Raw genomic sequence first — 22,222 nt, forward strand, 5'->3', positions numbered from 1 at the left:
CCTGTTTTTGAATTTGCTTTCTTCCTATTTGTCGTTTAAAAGTTTTTGAAGATAAAGATTTTAAAGGGTGGTACGATATTGACAGGTGCATGAGCCACATGCGTGACTCTGAGGTTCACTGATGCTCTCTGTACCCAGATAAAAACACGTGGCATTCAGACGGCAAGTTTGACTAAAAGCTGTTTTTTTTATTTTTTACATAATGACAAACAATCACTACACACTGACATGCTTTCATTTCCTTCTGGAGTTAAAAAGACGGTCACACCTGAGAGGCTCATCTCCAGCTCTGTGTCTCTCTCCAGACTGCCAGCGCTGTTTACGATGTTCATCAGGTGGATGGCCGTCCACGCAAAAGGCATTCGATAGCGGCCCAGACGCTGACAGAACTGCTCTGATTGACCTCGAAGCTTCTCCAGCTTCTCCTTATTCTAATGAAGAAATAAATGGTGATTTAATTACCTCTGTTATTAATTAATTAGGGAAACACAGCTTACAAAACACTATATGTTGCTACATATTATGCAATCTCTTAAGATAATATAGGAACTTGTAGTACATGCACATGACATCATCATGTATATTTATTATTAGACTCAATTAAAACAAACATATTTGCAGCGATCATACCTTGGCAGCATCAGACTCTTTGAAGACCATATACGGCTCTGCACATTCTCCTATATCACCTTGCTGCAGTACCTTTTCTAGCTGTTGACAAAAAACAAAGATTTATTTAATAACTCGGCTCACACACAACAGGAGGTAATCAAGCAGCACAGAGTAATTCTGATATTTATTATTATTATTACGCAAACTTTGGTGCTAGATATTTTCTTTTTAACTGCAAATTGGAAAAAGTTTAGGTTTCATTGAAGTAAAAGACTACACTTGAAATATAAAAATACTCTTTTTAATTTGGAGAACATGATTTTTTCTCAACAGAGTAAAAAAAAAAATCACAAACTACTGGTATTCTTCCTCCTGCAAAACTTGTTTCTGCAAGTTGGTGTACAAATGGTTCTGATGTAATGTTTTTTTTTCCTTAAGGAAAAAGTATTTTCTAACATGTTTCATGTATAAACCAACTGCACACTGATCTCCTAGGTTCATTTTAAATAAATAGTTTTTTCGCACTTCTATGACAGTCATCCAACATTTAGTTTTCAAGCTTTTAAGGCACCTAAAATGTTTTATTTTTATTTATAACACAGAAATAATGCAGTAAACCTGCCTCACCTTGATGACCAGGAAGATATCCTGGGAGGGGTAGGTGATGGAGAAAATGGCAGAGCGTGCCAGCGTGGAAATGGCTGCTGTCTGAATGTGCGGACGCAACATTGCTTTCATCTGCTCAGAGTTTAGGTCAAAGAAGAAATTTTCTGATATCTGGGGGGGGGGGCACATAAACAAACAGACAGGTAATTAATCTTTAATCATATCAAATCAAACATGCATTCACATGACAACATAATCCAAACATCGTTCATAGAGGCTCATGTTTCACAGAGAAATGAGCTGCAGAGCAGGTGAAATATACGTGATTTACTTTTCAAGGCGACTGCTACCCTCTAGTGTTTGTTTCTGTAGCTAAAGGAGGGCAGACAGAAACAGTACCACGTGGGCTTGTTCACGTAAACACTCGCTTTCAGTCTATGATTTAACCTGATTCTCAAAAGAATTAACAGAACCACAGCATGAAATTTTATAGTCCAACCATCAGATTTGTTTTGACCTCCCAACAGTTTTAATGAGACCACACAACTCAGGACCAGAGAGATACTGAGGAAAGCATAACAGCTTACCTTTTTCTTTTCCTTGACATCGTATAAGGCCAAACTAGCAAATATGGGTTCAATTTCGATCTCAAACCTTCAAAAGGGGAGAGAAAAACGAGCGGGTCAGCAAAAAGCAGCAGTTAAATAAAAGAACTGTACTGCCTTTTTTTTTTCCTGAGAAAGGCTGCCCACTACTTACTTCAAGGACAAGCACTTGACGAGTAGCCTCTGGCCAAAGTGCTCTTTAGGTACTTCAGGCACACAGTGGCGCTCAATGGGCTCCTCCTACACATTCACATGGGAGAAATCACAGAAAAAAATAAAATTACTGACAATAAGCAGCCAGTTTAAAAAACAGATTAAATTTATGGGTTTGTTAGGATGAAGGGACACAAAAAAACCTTTACCAAAGACTCTAATAAGAGACCTAATGTAACTTTAATGGTAAATACCAGAAGAAAATGGGCATTTTTTTACCTCATCGAGGGCAGGGTGGAGAGCAAAGAGCTCACGATGGCGGTTAGACAAGCGCTGTTCTTCATTGTGCCGATCAATCTCCTCGTTGGGGGCACGGTCGAGGAGGTGAGGGAGGAGGGCATCAGGGAGGGAATTCTTCAAGTCAAAGATGCTGCAGGCCCAGCTGCCTCGTGGAGTGTCATCTATAGACATTGACCGCCGCTTCAGATCATCCTAAGCAGCAACAAACTCATGAGAAATGTGGCACAGGCTCTTGTACTGAAACAACAAATAGGTACACCATCCTGAATTCTCAAACAGAGTTCAAACGTTTAAGTAAGAAGAGGCAACATGGGCAACGATGTATATACGTGTCAGAGGGAAGAAGAGCAACCATCAGGTTCACGGAGTTCACCGAGGCCTGGAACTACAGATTACTCATACGCAGGTTGGTACCTGGTCATCCTGGTAGCTGCTGCTATCTGGCATTTCATCAGCTTCAAACACTTGTTTCGGCAGGCCTTTCTGACGCTCCTTTTGTTTATCCAGAGTGTTGGGGTTAAAGCCCGTGCCAAGCTTATGATACCTGCAGGAGCAAGCAGTCGTTTTAAAGATTGTTATTGACTTAGAAGTTAGTCAACAACATACAGACATAATAGAGATGGGTATTTTAAGTAAAAAGCTCCACAAATTAGTCAGTAATTATTCATTTTTTCTTCAAATATTTAACCCCCCTCTGCTACTAATTCTGCCAGCTGGGGATCTTTATATTTCTTTGTTTTCATCGGTCCAGTGGATCAGCGTGGAAGGACGTGTTCTGACAGGAAAGCTGAGCTCACCCGTGACCATAAGCTCCACTTTAAGATCTTTGTAAAAAAAAAATACAATAGCAGAAACAGATGTTGGGACACTCCAAGCTGTTTTACTTTTTCTTTTAGTTGGGAGGGGGTGGGCAGTCGGTGCTGTGTCGAAAAAAAAAAACACCCAGACTTGAAAAGCACCATTAGGAAACAACTTGGCGTGTCACTAACAGGTGCAGGAGAGTTCATTAATTATTTGAATTAGCCTATTTTTACTAGACTTCAAATACTCAAAAATCCCTACCCATCCTAATACATAATGATATTATGAGTAAACGTGTGCATTAACTTAAAAAGTGAAGCCTTACTTTCTGTTGACAACGGCCCAGTCTTCTGTGTAGGATCTGACACAATCTCTGACATGAGGATCAGTGTCTCTGCAAACAAACATACAAGACTTCAAATGCATTATTATAAATAACTATAATGAAAGGTGAATCTGACACATCCCACAGTGAGGTGTTGTGCAGCCTCCTCTGAAATAGTAGCAACAACACATTAAATGGTCTATTCTATGAGCAGAAGGTGTTTTGTTTGTATATCTTCTTTAATTATATACAAACCTGAGGACAGCAAAGACAGCATCCGTGTGTGTTTACACAGATTTGGAGCATGACGTTACAAAACAACTGTATGTCCAAACTTGATGACAGAAGTCCTTTAACGTACCCTTCCTCTGGAACAGCTTGTACCACAGTGCGACACTCCCGGGGTGTGTAGATGACCTCGATGTCATCAGGGGGAAACTCAATCAGATCTCTCAGCGGACCCGACTCAACGATGGGAGGGTGCGTGATGAGATACTCCTCAAAGTCCACGGGCTCCACCGCCTCTGTGAGGGGAACCTGGTGCGTGAAGAGAGCGAGTTAGATCCGACGCACGGAGAAAAAAAAGGGCGAACAATTCCACGTGTAGCCTCGGAGGAAAGGAAATGAGTTACGGGTTACTTTTCATTCTGTTACTCCAAACAACATAAAACCACACAAGGACGAAATATGAGCTACATCCTGTTATTCCTGTTGGGGGAACAGTTTAAACTCATGGATTATTTTTTTTAATTTAAAATGTGAAAACCCATTCTGAGAAAGGGATGCCTGTTATTAGAGCAACTGCATCCGAACACGTGTCCTCGTGCCGATACAAATAACACCGTCAAACGGGCTGCCTCAAGGACAGCCTAATGGTTTCAGTTCAGGGATCTTATTATGCTACAAAACGATAAACCCAAAGGGAATCCCTTTCATCTGCTCGTTAAGTATCAGTGTGTGGGTTTGTATCGGTCTGTTTCCCTCCAGAGAAATCTAAACACAAATACTTTCCACAGTTTAATTACAAACCAACTGTAGCCTGATTAAGAAGACGAGGAGCTTGTGCTCGGGTTTGAGCTGAGGGCTGCTGAGGCTCTAACCCGTTAACAAATATACTAACTGAGTGAGTGTATTATCAGACATAAATGAGATGTTATCAGCTGAAAACTGAGCTTTTATGCCCATCAGAACTGCTGATTCCTGGTCATGGAGAAATAAAAAGCTATAAAGTCTGCAGCTAATTCAAGGGGTGAAAACTGCTTGAAATTACTCACCGTGTTGCTTGATGTGGTCCCAACGTTGAGGTTTTTGAAGAGCTGTGGCGAACCCCCATACTGACCAGCTATCTGCTTCCTAACCTCTGCTGCCACAGTCCTGCAGACAGGAAGGGAAGTAGTCGATATAAAAACTGCAATTACCGACAAATGGTAGTTTCCTTCACCATCCAAACTCTGCAATATTATTCTTGCTCCATTAATACATTTGGAATCACACTATACAAACAGTTTGTAAAGTTTTATCATCAGAAATGCAGAATTTTTTTATACATACCATGAAACTAAAGAAGTACACATCCACCCTTAAAGCTAACCAGAGTCTGAGTTTGAGTTCATTCAACAAATATAACTCAAACTCCTTCTGTATTTCAAATGCATTCAGTTCTAACAATACACTCAAAAAACACAAATGCAGCAAACAAAAAAGGGAATCATCATAAAGCATAATATGCTATGCAATTAGGTAAGGTAATAAACCAAAGTGATCAAACAATTCAACTAAAATTATTTTTAAGTCTCCAACTTTAGGCTATTTAACAATTTGAAATATTCGCTTAAGTTATTTTGATGTAAAAATAGCTATATTTTTATTTCATTTATTTAAAAACTGACTAAAGTAACTTAGTTGTTATAATAATGTGTTTAAACGCATGAGACTCAACGCAACTCAAAGACACAAATGTTTCTAGCTCCTGTCTAAACATACGATGTGTCACTTCTGGCCAACATCTTACGTTAAACTGAACACAGAGATTGTTGAAGTAAAATAAATAAAAAGTCCCTGGTGTTCAGCAGCTGCTGCGGTCACAGACTGATCCTTTAAATCACAGTGAAACCACCAGAACCACTCAGAGACCTTCGCCTTGAACAAAATCACACAGGAAGTGGTTCAAAGTGGCACAAACAAACAGGAAAGATACAAACAGAGTCATGGTTATACTGCACAGGTAAGATAAGAGGAGTGTTTCTTTAAACTGGTGTCCAACGTCCCTGTGTCCCTGTGTCCTTCTGGTTTTCATACTTAAAGCGATATCACAGCAACTTGTCTGAAAGTTACTTCAAACCCGTGATCATGATTACAAATTTGAAGCGTGGGGACAGGCTGTGAGTCACTCAACAAACCCATCATACGTCCCGTTTATACAAACACTGGATTCCTGAGTGCTTGTCACGGGCGTAAAACAGAAGCTTATCGTTTTACGCCAGAAAGTAAAACAAAAAACAACATGATCCAAGCCGCTGGCCCCACGCGGCGTCACTAATGTTCTGTAACACAAGTCCGGTGACCTCTGCTGAGAAATGCTGCCATTGCTGCAGAAAAGCAGAACTGACAGACGCGTTCCAGAGTCTCCCTCTCTGCCTCTCACCAAACATGTGGCGCCGCTCGCTGCACGGACGAGTAAATATAGGCTCTGTGGCTTCCACTTCAAGACACCAGCAACTCCCAGGAAGAAACTGGGACCCAACAGTAACTGAGGAGCACAACACAAGACAATTGTTCAGCTGAGCTGTGATATTAACTTCTGGAAAAGGCTGCTTTGTCATTTAGTTGACCTAAAATGTGATACAATCAAATGCCAACAATCATCAACATGTCTAAAGTGATAAAACTGTTGTTTTTTTTCTGCTACAAGACTAATTTCTGCACTGTAAATGGTCCACAACTTAAAAAGCACACCTCAAACCTCTCCAGGTTCTGCAAAGCGCTTTACAGAGTTTTGCATTCGCCTGATCATGCAGCGTTTTCATTTATATGCAGGCCTTTTTTTTACATTCTCGCTCATACGCATATCGGTGGGAAGTGGGGGTACAGTGTCCTGCCCAGGGACAGTCTGGTACGCTGCAGGGACCAGGCATCGAACCCCCAACCACCCCACCCACTGGGCCAAGTTAGCCCCAAACAGAAATACATAAAGCCCACATATCATATCACTTTTTTATAACAGGAATAAAACTAATTCAAATAAAAAACAGAGCAATCTAAAGCATCAACCAACAACAAGAATGTATTGTTTTCGGCCCAAGAATGGCACAACACGCCCACTCTGACGTTTAACATAATAAAAATAACAATAAAAGCTTATTTCTTCATGTTTCAGATCTGAAACATTTATCAGGACTTCTGGGAACTCTCTGCAGTCATCCTGTTGCTGTTTCACCAACCTTTTTATGTGCTTTTGTGTTAAAACATGTATTTCTTTGCCACAGTGTTACTTTGAGCTTAATTAGGATGATAACAAAAAGGCAAAACATGCCATGCACAGAGGTTAAATATGAATTTAACTAAAAATGCTTTTGCATTTTCAGCAGCTATGTTTATAATAAAATTATTACAACTTATTCTGTCTGTAAGTGTGTACACATAATACAAAATCGTTGTATTTGAGTTACAGCAGCCTAATAACTACAATAACTTTTAGGTTATATTACACTTCAATTCATCTATTTTGTTCCTAACTATGCTGTTAGGTATTTCTGAATTGCCAGATTTTAATATTTTGTCTTACAGATAAACAAAAAAAACTAATTTTGTCTATAATATCCCACAATCCAGGCATCAACATTAAGGATCAACTTCTAATTCAAAATGTAAAAACGCCAACAGAAGACAGTAATATTAAATGAATCATTTTAAAACAGCAGCAAAAGAAAAAATGATTTAAAAACGTCCTGAGGATTTCTAAAATGTATAAAACTGGGAAGGTGCCATTTGACAGCTTGACAAAGCCCCTTTGTTAAGGAGATTAGATCTGTCTGAGGACAGGGGAGATTATAATACCAGGATTTGATTTGATTTGACGAGAGATAAGGTTTTTCTTTAGGTTAAGCATTTTCTCCTCTTTTTATTAAAAAAACCCACAGCTTAAAAAGTTCAGTCGCATCTCCAGCGTCAGTATTTGTAGCCTCCTATCGTTAGCTTCTGTGGAGCAGACAGCTAGCTGTCCACAATCTGCGGGCTTAAAATATATTATTATTATTATTTTTAACCCTTTATGAGTTTGGGACAGTACGGAAACCCGTTTTCTGGCTGCAACCAGATCAGCCTTTTGTTAGCCTTCAGCAGCTGTCTGTCTGGGTGGGTCTGACGGAGCATCTCTGCCGTTGTTCCGGCTAACGAGCGGCTAGCTCCGACAGGGAGCGGAGCCAGGCGGGGCCTCCGTGGCGGGGCTTCCCGCAGCGGTGGGCTCGCTCGGGGCGACCCAGCAGCGAGCGGCCGTTCAGGGGAGCGACTCATTCATTGCGCCGAGCCGGAGCTTTACCTGCTGATCTTCTGGGCGAATGCGCGGCGTTCAGCCATGGCCGCGGATGTGCTTCTTTTTCTTTCCTTTTTTTTTGTTTGTTTTTTTCTTTCTTTTTTTAATGAAGATTCCCAGGCAGGCAGCGGGCAGGCAGTCCGCTCACAACCACAGGGAGAAAACGGAGAACGGGATCATTACCGTAAACACTGCCGTACTGCGCAACAGCACACACCCAACAAAAAGCCGCTGCGCGTTTATGTTTCAGTCCAAGAAGATATTTAATATATTCATTTGTTTCCTCTTTGAAGAAAAAACAAAGCATCATAACCCATCTCAAAATCCAAGTTCAGGTTAAATACTCTCATCTAATGAAATTCCTACTCTGAGGAGATAAGGAAGGCACAAAAATTGAAATGTTAAATGAGAGGCGGAAAAGGCAGCAGAGAAAACCAAAGTCCAATATATGGCTTTGAAACAAAAAGCAACAGATAATAGTATGACTCAGCATCTCATAAATATGAGATACTATCTCTATATTATGACCAAAGGGCAAAAAACACACAGGTGGTGCTGTTGTTGATGTCAATGCTACTAAAAAATATGCATACTTTAAATCAAAGAAATAGTCATACTGACCAGAGATGCACAAGCTAAAAGAGTTGTCTTTGTAAATAATGCTAAATAAACTAAATGAGACAATATACAGTATATATTATACATCTTGCATCTGGATTTATGCATTTACATTTATCACACTGGTACAATCTAATTGGAGGTGTTGCCTCTTTATACAACATAGGAGGTTTGTTTTGTTTTGTTTTGTTTGTTGTTGTTGTTTTTAAGTGCTCGAACAACATAAAAAACACAATGAACTAAAGAAACAATGTGCCGGTCTCCGGAAACCACTTAAGCTCAGCCCGCGCGGGCCGCCTTGGAAGCTCAAATCGAGCCAACGTTCGCTCCCTTCCTGTTCTCGTCGGGAAATATCGCGAGATCTGCTGATCACCGCTGCACTTCCTCAAAGTATAAACATTGGTGCTATCGCAGGAGGGGGAATGTAAAGTTACACAGCAGGCTACGGAGGAAATGCATCGCATTATGTTATGTTTAAAGTTGAGCACGAACCAGCTGCGTGCTTGTGACACAAAAACAAAAGGACTGAACAAGCGTTAAGGTAGCGATTTATTTATTCTGTGTGTGTGTGTACTAGAAACTAATGTCATGCAAACTCCTTATCTGCAAGATGTGTGTGTGTGTTTTGTTTGCACAATGTCCAGGTCTGTGTTCCTGTGTGGGCATGGGTTCTTTCCCCCGCTGGCTCAAATGGAGAATAAAGGGAGCGACGAGGTGGAAAAATTGAAGACAAAGTTCATGTCAGTGTGGCACAATGTGAAGTACAGTAAGTTATTTGCTTCAGGCTAAAAACACGCACAGAGGCAGTCCCTACTGCGCATGCGCAACCTTTTCATGCTTAGTTTGTTAACATGACTCTATATCAGTAATTTTTTTTATTTTTTTAGCAAGAGCTGAAACGACCTGTCGCCTTAATTGGTTTCTCTACATTTGATGTAGAGGAATCAGTGATTAGATAAACTGTAAAAACAACAAATAAACAAATAGATAAGAAGTACCAGAATGTAACCAGACAGAAGCCTGCTGTGGTTGAGTCAGTCCTTAAAATAGTTTCTTTTTGTCATACTGTGAAGACTAGCTGGTGAAAATCTTTGCACCTTTTCATGTGATGTTTCTGTTCATTTAACTGTTTTTATATGTATGATGAGAATGAAAATAAACTGTTGAAGGCAGGTAAAATGACTGATTGTAAAGTAGGTGTGCAACCTAACTGAGTAAACAGAATCATTCAAAGCCTAGTTTAAAGCAGTCAGCCAAACCCTGATATACTGTTCATTTATTGTGTTTTAGGTTGGGTTCTCAAATTCAAGACTTCATTCAGTAGAAATTCCCCAGTGTTTCTTCTGGGGAAGTGCTACCATTTTAAGGCTGAAGGTAAGGAGAACACAGAATTACATCAGAGCCACATGCTGACACTTCGGCTGCTTTACCTGACCTCAGCATGCATGTCGAGTTAAATCTGCAGTTATACATATAATAAGTTTTGCACATTTTATTTTTCCTGTAACAGACATTGAAAGGCCTTCTAATCATTACTCTTGTCTTGTGGAGATTTTGCATGAACTGGACTTTGCTTCGGCAACCCCAAAGTGTTGAGAAAGTTCTCCGTTAACAATTTCTTGACAGCATCGCCCGTTTGTTCTGTACTGCACAGAGACATTTCTCTGAATTGCCTGAATTTGTCTTTTACTTTAATTCACAATGATGTTTAGTTTGTTGCTTGGTCTGATTGCTGATGTGGGAATTGTATCGTTTATGTTGAACATTTTTCCTCTCTTCAAAACTGTTTTTTGACCAGTTCAAAGAATCAATTACTGAAATCATCCCGCTTTGTTCAGGCGAGCTGTTGTGTTGTGTTGTGTTGTGTTATGGCAAAACCTTCCTGGGTCTGGGTTCATGATTGTGCCATGTGTGTGTGTGTGTGTGTGTGCTGGAGTGCATGGGTCAGCACTGGGAGTATACTTGGACAAACAAAGATTATATTAACATTCTGGCTTGAAATGAGCTACAAACCTAAACATCAGGTGCACAGATTAAATAATAGGTCAATTGTCCAAATTGATATTGCATAAGAAAAGAAGAGGCCGGTTGCAAACCTTTGGAACATGGGATCTGTTTTTCCCCCAGATGATGGCTGCCTGACTGAAGCCTGCTGTGAAGCCGAGGAGGACTTTGCCATGGGGAACGTGGATGCTTTCCGAAAGGATTTTGCGTCTCGCGTGTGGCTGACATACCGGGAAGATTTCCCTCCTCTGCCGGGCAGCACCCTGACCTCTGACTGCGGCTGGGGCTGCATGCTGAGGGCCGGACAGATGATGCTGGCTCAAGCTCTGGTTCTACACTTCTTGGGCAGAGGTGAGGTGAAAAATGAAACTGCGACTCAACCGCAGAATTAGACGAATGTTGTCATCTAAAAACGATCTAGATGTGTACACTGGTTGTAGTTTTAGGGCATTTAAATTAGTTGTTGGTAAGAGCTGACTTGTTAGTGGAAGTATGTAATTTGAGGACTCGCATTATCTTAATAAGTTTAACCTTAAATAAAGAAATAATTAAACATTTACTGCTAAAAATGGAAAACTTGCTCAGTAGATGGTCAAATTCTGGTGTTTTTTTTCCTGTATTTAAATAAGTCAGTGGACAATAATATAATCAGGAAAGTGATCAATCAATGATATAGAAACCTGAAACTAAAGAAGATTATGTGCATTAAGTTAGATTCTGTAAATGATTTTAGAATGAGCAGGAAACTCCTTATTTTTCACTTCCTGATACTGAAAGCAGGAACTACGACTCGTTTCCAGTAAGAGTTTTTTGTCAAACTAGAACAGAAAGTTTAATTTAGTTGTTGCAACACTTTTAAACCAGTGGATTCGTTGTCTTCCTGAGACTCATTGTTGGAAATGTCCACTTTATGAGTCAACATAACGACACAACTGTCTGTCTAATGTAGTCATTTAGAAAATGATAACTCAGATTTATTCTTCCCAATCTCTAAAATATGTCATTAATAAAATATTTCTCTGTAAAGGGACTAATATCCACTTTAGGACATTTATTGATCCATTTCAGATTTGATTCCCTTTGAATGAAGGTCATTTTTTAACACCTTAAACTTGACTCTGGCTTATTTTATAGCTCAGACCACTCCCATTCTATCTGCCTTTAGCCCCACGCTGTTTGTGAGGCTGAGACTTTGTTAAAATGAAATACTATGACGATCAAAGTTATAATTGAACAGTGGTCTTCTAATCTGCTTCTGAAATTCACAAAAGGTTCAGGCTTTTTAGGGCAAATTGCTTCTAATTCCAAGGTCTGAATAACCTTTTATTTTTATTACTTTAAAATGGAAGTTAGATGTGTTGAATGATCGGGTTCAGGAAGCTTCAGAGAACTGGCAAAAAAAGAGTTTACTGCTTTTTATAATCATAGTTGTCAGGTTTTTAAAACTTTTTCTTTTCTTTCAGTAAAAATAAACCCTTTTATTTCTGTAATAAGTGTTATTATGTTGTTCACATGTTTTTCCCCCTTAATGCTTAGTTTAAATGTACTTTAAAGTCCATCTGCTGTAACAAAGTGGCCTCAGTGTCGTTTAAACATTTGAGAGCTTCTTGAATAAAGAAGAAATCTGAATGTATCATACATTCATATAGAATGGATAACAATATAGATCACAACAGATCAGAAAATGTAGTATTTAACTTATAAAATGGTTTTAATTAAATCATAATTTTGTATGAAAGAAAAATTTCAATTGTCTTTTCGGTCTAATCGTTTTAAGATTATGAAACCTTTCTGTTATGAGGCCTCTGTTTAAAAAGTTTGACAAAAAATAAAAAATAACATCCTACCTGTAGATGTTTATATATTTCTGTATGCCTGCAAAATTAATTGTTTTAACGAGTTCTTTGAACTGATTTACTGTAAATGTTTAATATTCAGATCACACTTTTTTGCATTGATGTTCATTTTTCTGTCATTATTTGCAACATTTTTAGGGTTGATTTTGAGGCAGTGTAAATTCAATGAATGGTTTTAATAATCACAATAAAAAAACAAAGTCATCTAAACTCTGTAGCTGAGTAATCCGACCCAGCCGTGCTTGTTTGTGTGCAGACTGGACCTGGCCAGAGGCGCTCTCACTCCAGCCTTTAGACACCGAGACACGGACCACCTCTGCAGCCAAGCGTCTCGTTGCCTCTCTGGAGGCCTCTCTGCAGGGCTCCCCCGGGTCCTCTGACAGCGAGCCATCTCCTGCACCTCACGCCCCGGCTCAGGGATCAGCAGAGCAGCCAGATGCACATCTGAACGAGATGTACCACTGCACTCTGGTGTCCTGGTTTGGGGACATGTCCTCGGCTCCACTAGGCCTGCACAGACTTGTCTACTTAGGGCTGACAATGGGAAAACAGGCAGGGGACTGGTATGGTCCCGCTGTAGTGGCACACATCCTCAAGTAAGCTTGTTTTTCTCCGTTATTGATTTAATTTAATATTGTTTGATCAGACATCTTATCTGAATAGACTGTTTATGCTGAGATGTAATGTTAAATTGAAATGCATTGCTATATAAAATTGTCATCTTTAAAAAAAAACAATTGATAAACAAACTTCCACCTAATGTTAGTATATAAAAAGACTGATAAATCTTGGGAAAAAACAACAAATAGGGAACAATATTAAATAATTACTTAAAATAAAAATATAACCACCAGAAGACCGTATATATTTTTTTCTTTCTTTAAATGTGCACGTTCTACAGCTTTTGTAAACGTCACATTTAAATATGTCCAGAACAGAAGTCATTTCCTGTTTCCCTGAGTTGTACAAGGTGTATAATTATTATTTAGATGAATAAAATGTGTTGCATAACCACTTTAGTTCAAACTTGACTTTCCAGCTCAATTTCCTTCCTTCCTTCCTTGTTTCCTGCCTCTTTCTGTTAGGAAAGCTGTCAAAGAAGCGATGGATCCGGGCTTGGCGGGTATAACTGCCTACGTCTCCCAGGACTGCACAGGTATAAAAGATGATCCTGCTGCTGATAAAACGGGTCGCTGGGCACAGCGCCCAGGCTGACTCTTCTGCTTTTTTTCCACCATTTTCTTGTTTCTGAGAGACTGGAGCTGCCTGAGGAGGGGACAGGAGTCTCTGAGTCTGTCCCCCTAACAAACACATCCATTTCAGATCTCTAACGTCTCGCTTCAGCCTCGTTTTAACCTCCATACCTTAGGTGCTGATTCATGTTTGTTAGTTGCACTGAGGTAAAACCTTCAGGCTGAAAGGATTTTCTTTAAGACATGTTAAAGTAAATTATCATTTTTATCACTGCTGAAAGGCAGATCCTTATGTTTTTGTCTGTGACCGTCTGTTGGCAAAATATCTCCTGATCCACTGGATGAATTTTAATGAAACTCTCAGTGAGCAATCACTGGGTGTTCGTCTACAAGTGATTAACTTTTGGAGTAAGCCCAATTCAAGATGGCCACAACAGCTAATCAACCTTGACAAACAAAAATGGCTATAACTCAACCAGCTCTACAGATTTTGAGCTAAAGTTTGGTGTGAAAGTCCTCCACAACACATACTCCAAGCACTGTATAGATTTTTCTGATTTACTTAATATTATGTAACTATATTTAAATTTGGAACTATTTGTTTTGTTCTTAGAAAGTAGCATATGTAATTTATACACTTTTTTTTTTTTGCTTTTGCTTAAAACATGCACTTACAGCATGTGCAGCTTTATGGCCTTAACATGTATGCTACGTGACACCCACAACAACATTATGTTTGTGTTCTTATTTACACAGTTGTGCAGATGTTTTTGGAAATAAATGTTTTGTGTCTCAGGAGGAAAACCAGATGAGCTTCCCTCACCACGTCTGTTTGTGTTGATCCTTTGTAGTGTACAGTGCCGACGTTGTGGACTGCCACAGGGCTCCCAACGAGACATCAGCCGGCAGCCGAGCTGTCATCATCCTCATCCCTGTCAGGCTGGGAGGGGAGAAGACAAACCCAGAGTATTTTGACTTTGCAAAGGTAGGAAATACAGTTTTTAAAACTCTCATTTCGCTTAATAACATGTTTAAGAACAATTTGCTTGGAGACTGGACTGTGTGATTTAAGCTTTAAATGGTAAGTATTCAGTGGAAAATGGTGAATTTAAATATGTTTTATAGTAATTTGAATAAATTAAGCAAGGTGCCAAATGAAAGTGTGTCTCAGTCAGGCGTATTGTGTTTTTCTATTCGTTTAGAGCATCCTGAGTCTGGAGTACTGCATAGGCATCATCGGAGGAAAGCCCAAACAGGCCTGCTACTTTGTGGGATTTCAAGGTGAGTATTAGCATAATGTAAAACCAAGAAAGACACACACACAAAGGTTGGCATGAATAACAAATTATTTTTGCATAATATACCCTTTGTATGTGTAGAGACAAAGTAAGTTAATGTATTCATGTTTGCGTGAGAAAAACGAAGAGGAGTGGAGATGAAAGCAAGCGAAGCAGGGCTTACTTTATTCTCTCTGACCCATCAAAACCTCACCCATTTATCACACATAAACCTCCCAAGTTGTAAACCGTAATTGATTTCCATAGGAGACATGCATTAAATTTCATCCAGGCCCCCAAAGTGAGCCACTCTTCATCACCTTCAGGAGCCAGGAGGAACCTTCAGTTGTACATCTTGGCAGTCAATATTTACGCATTTACATTTTACCAATTTGAAATACAGTGTTGGATGATGTCTAAATGACAAGCAATACATTCTCGCTGCCAGGACGCGGCTCAGCACTGCATTCATCATATGCAAATGGTCGAATATAATTGCATGTTTGTAAAAGTAATTCCCCCACACAAAAATTAAATGACAACCTCTTTTCTTGTGGGTGTAAAAAAAAAAAAAAAAAAATGCGCGTGAACAAACGCATCTGATTATGCAGAGTTTAATCCGGCCTGGTGGATATTAAAAAGCAACAACCTTCTGGGAGGCATATTTGACGCTCGCAACCCCAACAGTAAGCCAGGCGGGTGACTTTGAGCTACTCTGCATAGATATTGAGGAGAAGAGCGCTTTTTTGTGATAATCTGATGCTTTTGAATAACTTGTCTTCTGTTTTGTCCTTGCAGATGACAGCTTGATTTACATGGACCCTCATTACTGTCAGTCTTTTGTGAATGTCAGCACCAGCGATTTCCCTCTCCAGGTAACGTAAAATTGCACAGACTGGGGCTCCAGTAATCAATATTTAATACTTTCTGTTGGTATTTAAGGGCGTGAGTCTGATCTGCGGATTTATTTGCTGTAGTTGCCACTTAAGGGAAATAATGCAAATACAGACACCGAGATTCAATATTTCAGAGCTTATACATGAAAATCAGCACCCAGCACATATCAGAAACTTTGTTTGATGGTTTTGCATGTCCTGGCATACAATGTTACAACAAGGCAGAGAATGTTTGGACACCATGACATCAGATAAGATTTTCTTCATCAGATGATGCATTTTTGCCTTTTATTGTTTGTCTTTTGGCTCTGTAATTCAGTGCTCATGTTCCGTTGTACTTTTTCCTGTTCTTGTTTAGTCGTATCATTGCCCCTCACCAAAGAAGATGCCTTTCAGCAAAATGGACCCAAGCTGCACTATTGGCTTTTATTCCAGAAGTATTGAAGACTACGAGAAGATCAGGGAAGAGCTGACCAAGGTAGAGAGAACTGCTACGACACAAGGAAGATAACTCATGCAATGCCATTATTTCATTGTAATTTCCTATTAATAATATGTATTTTATTTATTTTAACATCACTGCACATTCATTGCTTTGTTATAGCAATAATTGTGTAAATGTAATTGACCAGTAGGTGGCACCATTTAGCTATGAATCTGTTTGAGTTTGTGCCGCCTGGTCATAATGTTGCAGAGATGTTTTAAACCAGTCTCTCCCTTCCTGAATTTATTATCATGTCTACTTTAGTACATCTCTCTCTTTTCATTGAAATGAGTGCAAATTGCATCCAGAAACTGAATTATCTTTTCCTGATCTCCAGTGTTGAAATGTTTGTTCTCCTGCTGTTTTAGTTGTTACAGCCGTCCGCAAAGGAGAAGTACCCGGCGTTCACTTTCGTGCAAGGTCACAGCAGGGATTATGACCTGTCGGCGGGCCTGAACCCAGAGAAGCAGGAGTGGCCGTTCCTTCGAGACGCTCGGAGAACAGTCACCACTTCTGGGGACTTTGTGCTGCTTTGACAGCCCGGTTTAGAAGTCCAGAAAGAAAGCATTCCTTTGTAATGACTGGAAGTGCTTGAAATCCACCAAATCATGTATGACACTGTTGGGACACACTCATTTAATGAACCTTTTACAGCAACAATGATCCAGTTTTTACATGTTGGAAACAAACCTGTGATTACATGGTTGCAGTTTTTGTTGAAGTGAACACACTGAATAATTAGTCAGGGAGCCTTTCGACATCTTGTGCTGCTCTACTGAATCTAAAGAGCTAACTTTTTAATGTAGTCGCATTAAGACAAATATTACGTTTTGCATCAGTATTTGTATTTTTCTAGTCGAGACAATAATAGAATCTTTGGTTAAATTAAGCTTTCAGAAGAAGCCAAATCTTTTTGTTTTGTTACAAATGAGGCTCCAGGAGTTTTTATTTTAGCAGAATTTTCATTAGACAAACGTGCAACCAAGCCCTTTTTACACCATTCACAGACTTTACGAGGTTGATTATATTTAAAAGTGCAAAAGATGTTAAAATTAAAATTAGAAACACTATAAAATTTGCATCTGGGAAGTACTGAGCTTCTTCCTGCGGTGGAGCAGGCAGGTGACACGATTCTGTTCATTTAACATTTATGGATTTCAGATTAAAACTTAAAATAAGACTTTTAGGTCCTGCTTCAGCTTTTATTTAACATAATCTACTATAAAATTAGAATAAGCACATTCAGGAGTAATTCACAATTATAAATTGTGATTATAAGACATTTTTAGAAATGAGGCTCCAGGTGAAAGATTTTTTGTTTGTTTGTTTAATTCTAGGTCCAAATCATTTAAAATCATCAGGGTCACAAGAAAGTTTATTGTTTAAAAGTTAATTTAAAGTTTATTATTGGCCCCAGGGGGTACAGGAAGCACCTTAGTGGAATAAAAGGCTGTTTGAAGGCAAGTAACTTTTTTTTTTAAACCTCTCTACTAAGAATATATTCTCCATCTCCGAATTAACTTTTTGAGTCGACTTAATTTCCAAAGCCTAATGCGTCTCAGTAAAAGTGACCTGTGGTGGTTTGAGTCACTGCCTCGTGTCATATTTCATAAAGCGTCCAGTGTTTTGATTTATTTCATGTATCATTTATCACTTCAGCAGCATCTTAAATCCAAACATAAACTACACTGAAATCAAATTTAGGAATTTGTAACACATATTGAGACGCAAATATAATTAATGTCAAAATTATTATTAACACTTGTTTTGGTAGTTTGTTTTAGCTTTCTTATAAATATTTTTTCACACAAAGGTGATTTTCTCTAACTTTTTATATGCTCTTTGATACATTTTCTGTTTTGTTTTTTTCTCAATATTGTTTTCCGGCATTAAGAAGGTAAAGATCTGTCACTGTGCAATAGTTACAAATCAACAAAATATACCTAACATGAAGTACAAACCTCAGTTGAGCACTTTTATTTATCACTTAAACACTGAAACATTGATTCTCATGTTCTTACGAACACAGCAGCTCATGTGCCGTGTCTCTGTTTGTTAAATTAACTTACAGAAATCCTCAATAAAATGTTTTAATGTGTTCAGCAAAAACGCTAAATAAAGTATTTCACTCTGATCGGTTTGCATTCGTTTTCCTGGTCCGTTTGAAGACGTTAAAGTTGCTCTCGCAAGTTAAAAAAATAAATAAATAAAATGTTTACTTCATTCTCAGTTCTGCATAGAAACCTCAGTGTTGTGCCGAAATGAATTCAATCCTTTTCTCTCCCAGTCAAATGTAGAAGATTAAAACTAATCGTACGTGCTAACCATCTCTACAGCCCATTAACCAGGAACCGGAAAAAATGTGACCCGATGACACTGGCAGCAATTGTGTTCCTGTGAGGAGGAAAAGAAAATATCCTTGTGTGCAAAGCTCTGTTACCATAGATAATCTGCCTGTTGCCCCCTCTGGTTTAAGCTATTCTAGACCATTTTTCTGTACAATACAAATTCTTGTATTATGATGAGCTGCGCTTTTTAAAGAAAAAAAATGTCCCTTCTGTCGGGGAGCCGGGCCAAGGGTGAGCTGGATGGACAGACGGAGGAAGAATCCCTCGTTCTGTTCTCTTCTCAGTTTCTAAGGGCATAAAGGCATCCTTTAGATCCCCTGCCTGATCTGGGTCCATGTCCATTTCCTTTTTCTTTGGCTTAGCAACAGTCTGTGTAGACAGAGCGGGAACATAAAATATGCAAAAGCAAAGCATCTACAGAGACATTCTTATGTTTGGGAGTATGAAAGGACTGGGTAGACAGGAGATGTGACATTTGAGATTTCTGACAGAAACATGACAGAAGCATTTGTGCTCGGGGCCACGGGGCATTCTGAGGGTTGACTTTGTTCGCCGTGTATTTACAGGGATGTATGAATATTTGATTAATGAGTCACAGGCTCAAGGGAAATGCAATAAACAAGCGGAGGCTTTACGGAACGAGCCAATCACACACGTGCACGCTGCTGTTTAACACAGCTGCTTCAAGCGTCAGTGGTGTTCCTGATTCTGGAAAATCTAATCTGTGTTCAAGCAAATTCCTTACAAAAAGAGAGCCCACGAGGCGATGCCTGTTTCAATAATGGATGGATAGATGCGTGAATATAGAGGTAGGTTGAACAGGTTTAGACAGAGATGCCCAATAAACATTTTATTTCATCATGCATTGGAGGAAATCGTAGCCCTTTTAGCCGGGAAGAAGATCGAGTAATGCATTTTCATACCTTTAAGGCTGTAACTAATAAAATGCTGACATCTTAGAAGCTTAATAAGGACAAAGAGGCCTTTCGTTTTCAAAGCAAAGGTGAGATCTGAGGGCAACCAGACGAATGCTGCTTCCAGGACAAACTTTGTTATTTTAAGTGAGTTCTTGTTCTGAAAAGGAAAAGAGAAAACTACATCTATAAACACAGAATCACCCAAGGTTATACGGAGCATAATTAATATTAAAAGGCTGGCATTAGTTGAAGGAATGCATACCACTCACTGCCTTTCATGGCAGAGTTTCAAACTACAATCATCTCATTATTTGAAGGGATGAAGTTAAAGCTATTTTGCGAGATCATATGAGATCAGTTTGATGACTCTCAGCTACTATCATATCAAACTTTAGCTCAGTATTGGCAAATATTGCCATGGAGATGGATTGGTGATATAGCCATGTCTGTGTTGGCTACGTTCTGTTAGCTGTAGTGGCTTAAAGAACCCACTAAAAGCCATTTCTCATCTTTTCCCTCAGAATTTGAAATTCTCCAATTTTTTTCTCCATTCCGGATCAGACAATGATGGATGTCTCCAAGAACGTCCAGTAGAATTACGTCTAACAGGAAAAGTCAAATGTAACATGAACTATTTGTGCATCTGTGCGTAGGGCTGTAGAGGGGGGGAAATGTGATGTCTTTTTCCATTTTTCATTTATAAGGAGAGTGTAAATTTATATGGATGAATGTGTAGTTTACACATGTACAGCTTGTGTGTTAGACATTCTAAATCTTAGGTGTCACACTCCCTCCCTGCCTTCACACCAGGTGCAGGGGTGTTAGATTTATACCCAGTAGCCCTTGCCCACCCTTGTGGAATGCCATGCATCTTCAAACAGGTACTTCACTTTGAAATCTCATCTCGGCGTGATCTCTAGGCAGCTAAATATACCAAGCTCTCGGATCCTGCAGCCGTCGGAGCGTAAATACCGCATGTGCTGCATCAGGCTGCATTCAGAGTCACTAGTCTGTCCATGCAACTGTCCACTTGTCTCCACCCGTCTCCTACGGCTCCCCTCACCCCCTCAACGCCAGCTCCTGGAGAAGTGCTGAGGCACTGCATGCCGAACACATCTCCTCTGGGCTGAAGCCAGACAAATGTCATGATGCTGTGATTAATCAGCACCACACAAGACAGCAGCTTTAAGGGCGTTCTCCCCCATGAACATGACCTACAGCACACGGGTCAAAGGTTCTTCACCCCTTTTCCCTCTCTGGTTAAAAATGTGCTCTGGCACATACTCCACCTCGAATAGTTTAAAATGGATCATTTTACACCAACAACAGTAGGTAGAACTGTCCGTGCTGTAATTCAAAATAAATGTGTCAGCGAGTGAAATGTGAGATCCTTTACTGAACTGTAAAGTTTCAACAAAGTATTTATAGATTTCAAGTGCTTTTATGACATGTGTTTATAGTAGGATCACATAATTTATCAAAACTGACAAATAGAGAAAAAAATGTTTATGGTGATTTTTGCAGAGTTAAAATATTGTCAGAATGATAAAACAGCAATCGACCAGTCAAAAGTGAAGATTTAGGATGCACAAAAATGAATGAATGAAGATGAACGATGACAGATGCACCTTTGACGACGTGCTTTTGGTGATTATTTGACAAGAGTGTAAAACTTTAATGTGATTTTAAAAAACTCCTAACTTTTTTTTATCATCAGGGGTTTGTTGCACTTTAACATCCTCTGACATAAATCAATCAGATGCTTTTGTTTTTAACATTTATCCTCCTAGAAACTCTAGAAACCACGGGTAAACCTGTAGTTTGTGTTGGTATAAATCACTCCAGTTTCATTAATATGATTTTTCTAAGGAAACTGTTGAATTTAAATGTAAATTTATTGGACTTTGTCATGAACCATTACTTCTTTCTTTCTTTTTTTATCAAACCATCAAATAACCAAATAAAGCAAAAACTCCTAAACGTGGAATTTATCATTTTAATGTGCTTCTGTTGTGTCAAATGTGTCAAAATTGAAAAAAACGCAAGTTGTTGCTGTATGTAGTTATGATGGGTTGGAATCACATCGAACACAGTGAGGTTTTCTGTGGCAGAAACCCAAAGCAAAGCTCCTCACCGACTGTTGGCTAACCTCGCCCGGCTGTGACAACAAGAAGGGCACTGGAGTTAACATTTAGATAACAGATGTGTGTACTGCTTTCGATTTCCATTCCTGGTGACAGGGAATCTTGGGAGCACATTACAAGTTGCATGTGTTGTGTGTGTGTGTGTGTGTGGAAGCGTTTGGTGGGGGAGGCTGTGCACTTCTGTGTTCCCTGCATCTCAGGGGTGATGTGGAGGAACACTGAAATTCCTCATTCTGCTGTTTTCTGAGGCATGGCCAGCCCTCTGTCAGCTTTTACTAACCGGATGCATCCGAAACAGGCACCGAGGCTGAAGGCGGGGGATATTGCCTGCTGTGTAGCTGTCGACTTGTTTCTTATTGCATGCCAGTGTTGAGCAGGGTGGCAAGCGTCTTGTGTGTATGTGTGAATTGTGGTGTCGGAGGTTAGGAGGTTGTCAGCCTGTCTGTGTGTCTAAAATGTGTGTGGCGGGACATGCTATGAATTTCAGAGTGTGTATCATCCACCAGTCTTACCTGACTTTTAGGCTGTATTAGCATCAGTCTCTGCCACGCT

The 22,222-nt window shown here is 39.5% G+C and overlaps 2 protein-coding genes across 22 annotated transcripts in view; one reads left to right on the forward strand and one right to left on the reverse strand.

Annotated features, from left to right (window-relative positions):
- dock7 (dedicator of cytokinesis 7) overlaps positions 1 to 8,100 on the reverse strand; it is a 41,246-nt gene extending 33,146 nt beyond the window's left edge. For 15 of the 21 annotated variants that reach the window (XM_017420438.3, XM_017420455.3, XM_017420454.3 and 12 more), the window contains exons 1-11: positions 7,940 to 8,100; positions 4,677 to 4,776; positions 3,764 to 3,939; positions 3,403 to 3,471; positions 2,691 to 2,820; positions 2,256 to 2,468; positions 1,978 to 2,063; positions 1,806 to 1,872; positions 1,240 to 1,389; positions 631 to 711; positions 269 to 431 (exon numbers count right to left, since the gene is read on the reverse strand). In XM_017420438.3, the coding sequence (XP_017275927.1) occupies positions 269 to 431; positions 631 to 711; positions 1,240 to 1,389; positions 1,806 to 1,872; positions 1,978 to 2,063; positions 2,256 to 2,468; positions 2,691 to 2,820; positions 3,403 to 3,471; positions 3,764 to 3,939; positions 4,677 to 4,776; positions 7,940 to 7,977 (1,273 nt within the window). In that variant the 5' untranslated portion in view covers positions 7,978 to 8,100. The remainder of the gene's footprint in view (positions 1 to 268; positions 432 to 630; positions 712 to 1,239; positions 1,390 to 1,805; positions 1,873 to 1,977; positions 2,064 to 2,255; positions 2,469 to 2,690; positions 2,821 to 3,402; positions 3,472 to 3,763; positions 3,940 to 4,676; positions 4,777 to 7,939) is intronic. The other 6 variants (XM_017420449.3, XM_017420443.3, XM_017420452.3 and 3 more) reach the window with 2 other exon arrangements.
- Positions 8,101 to 8,916: 816 nt separating this feature from the next.
- On the forward strand, positions 8,917 to 18,395 carry atg4c (autophagy related 4C, cysteine peptidase). The gene is made up of 11 exons (XM_017420391.2): positions 8,917 to 9,092; positions 9,196 to 9,317; positions 9,842 to 9,925; positions 10,679 to 10,906; positions 12,668 to 13,007; positions 13,497 to 13,567; positions 14,456 to 14,589; positions 14,807 to 14,885; positions 15,680 to 15,756; positions 16,136 to 16,255; positions 16,630 to 18,395. The coding sequence occupies exons 2-11, from the start codon at positions 9,242 to 9,244 to the stop codon at positions 16,795 to 16,797; spliced, it is 1,377 nt and encodes a 458-aa protein (XP_017275880.1). The 5' UTR covers positions 8,917 to 9,092; positions 9,196 to 9,241; the 3' UTR covers positions 16,798 to 18,395.
- Positions 18,396 to 22,222: the final 3,827 nt, after the last annotated feature.

Source organism: Kryptolebias marmoratus, linkage group LG24 (genome assembly GCF_001649575.2).
Source record: "Kryptolebias marmoratus isolate JLee-2015 linkage group LG24, ASM164957v2, whole genome shotgun sequence".
Classification (NCBI taxonomy): domain Eukaryota; kingdom Metazoa; phylum Chordata; class Actinopteri; order Cyprinodontiformes; family Rivulidae; genus Kryptolebias; species Kryptolebias marmoratus.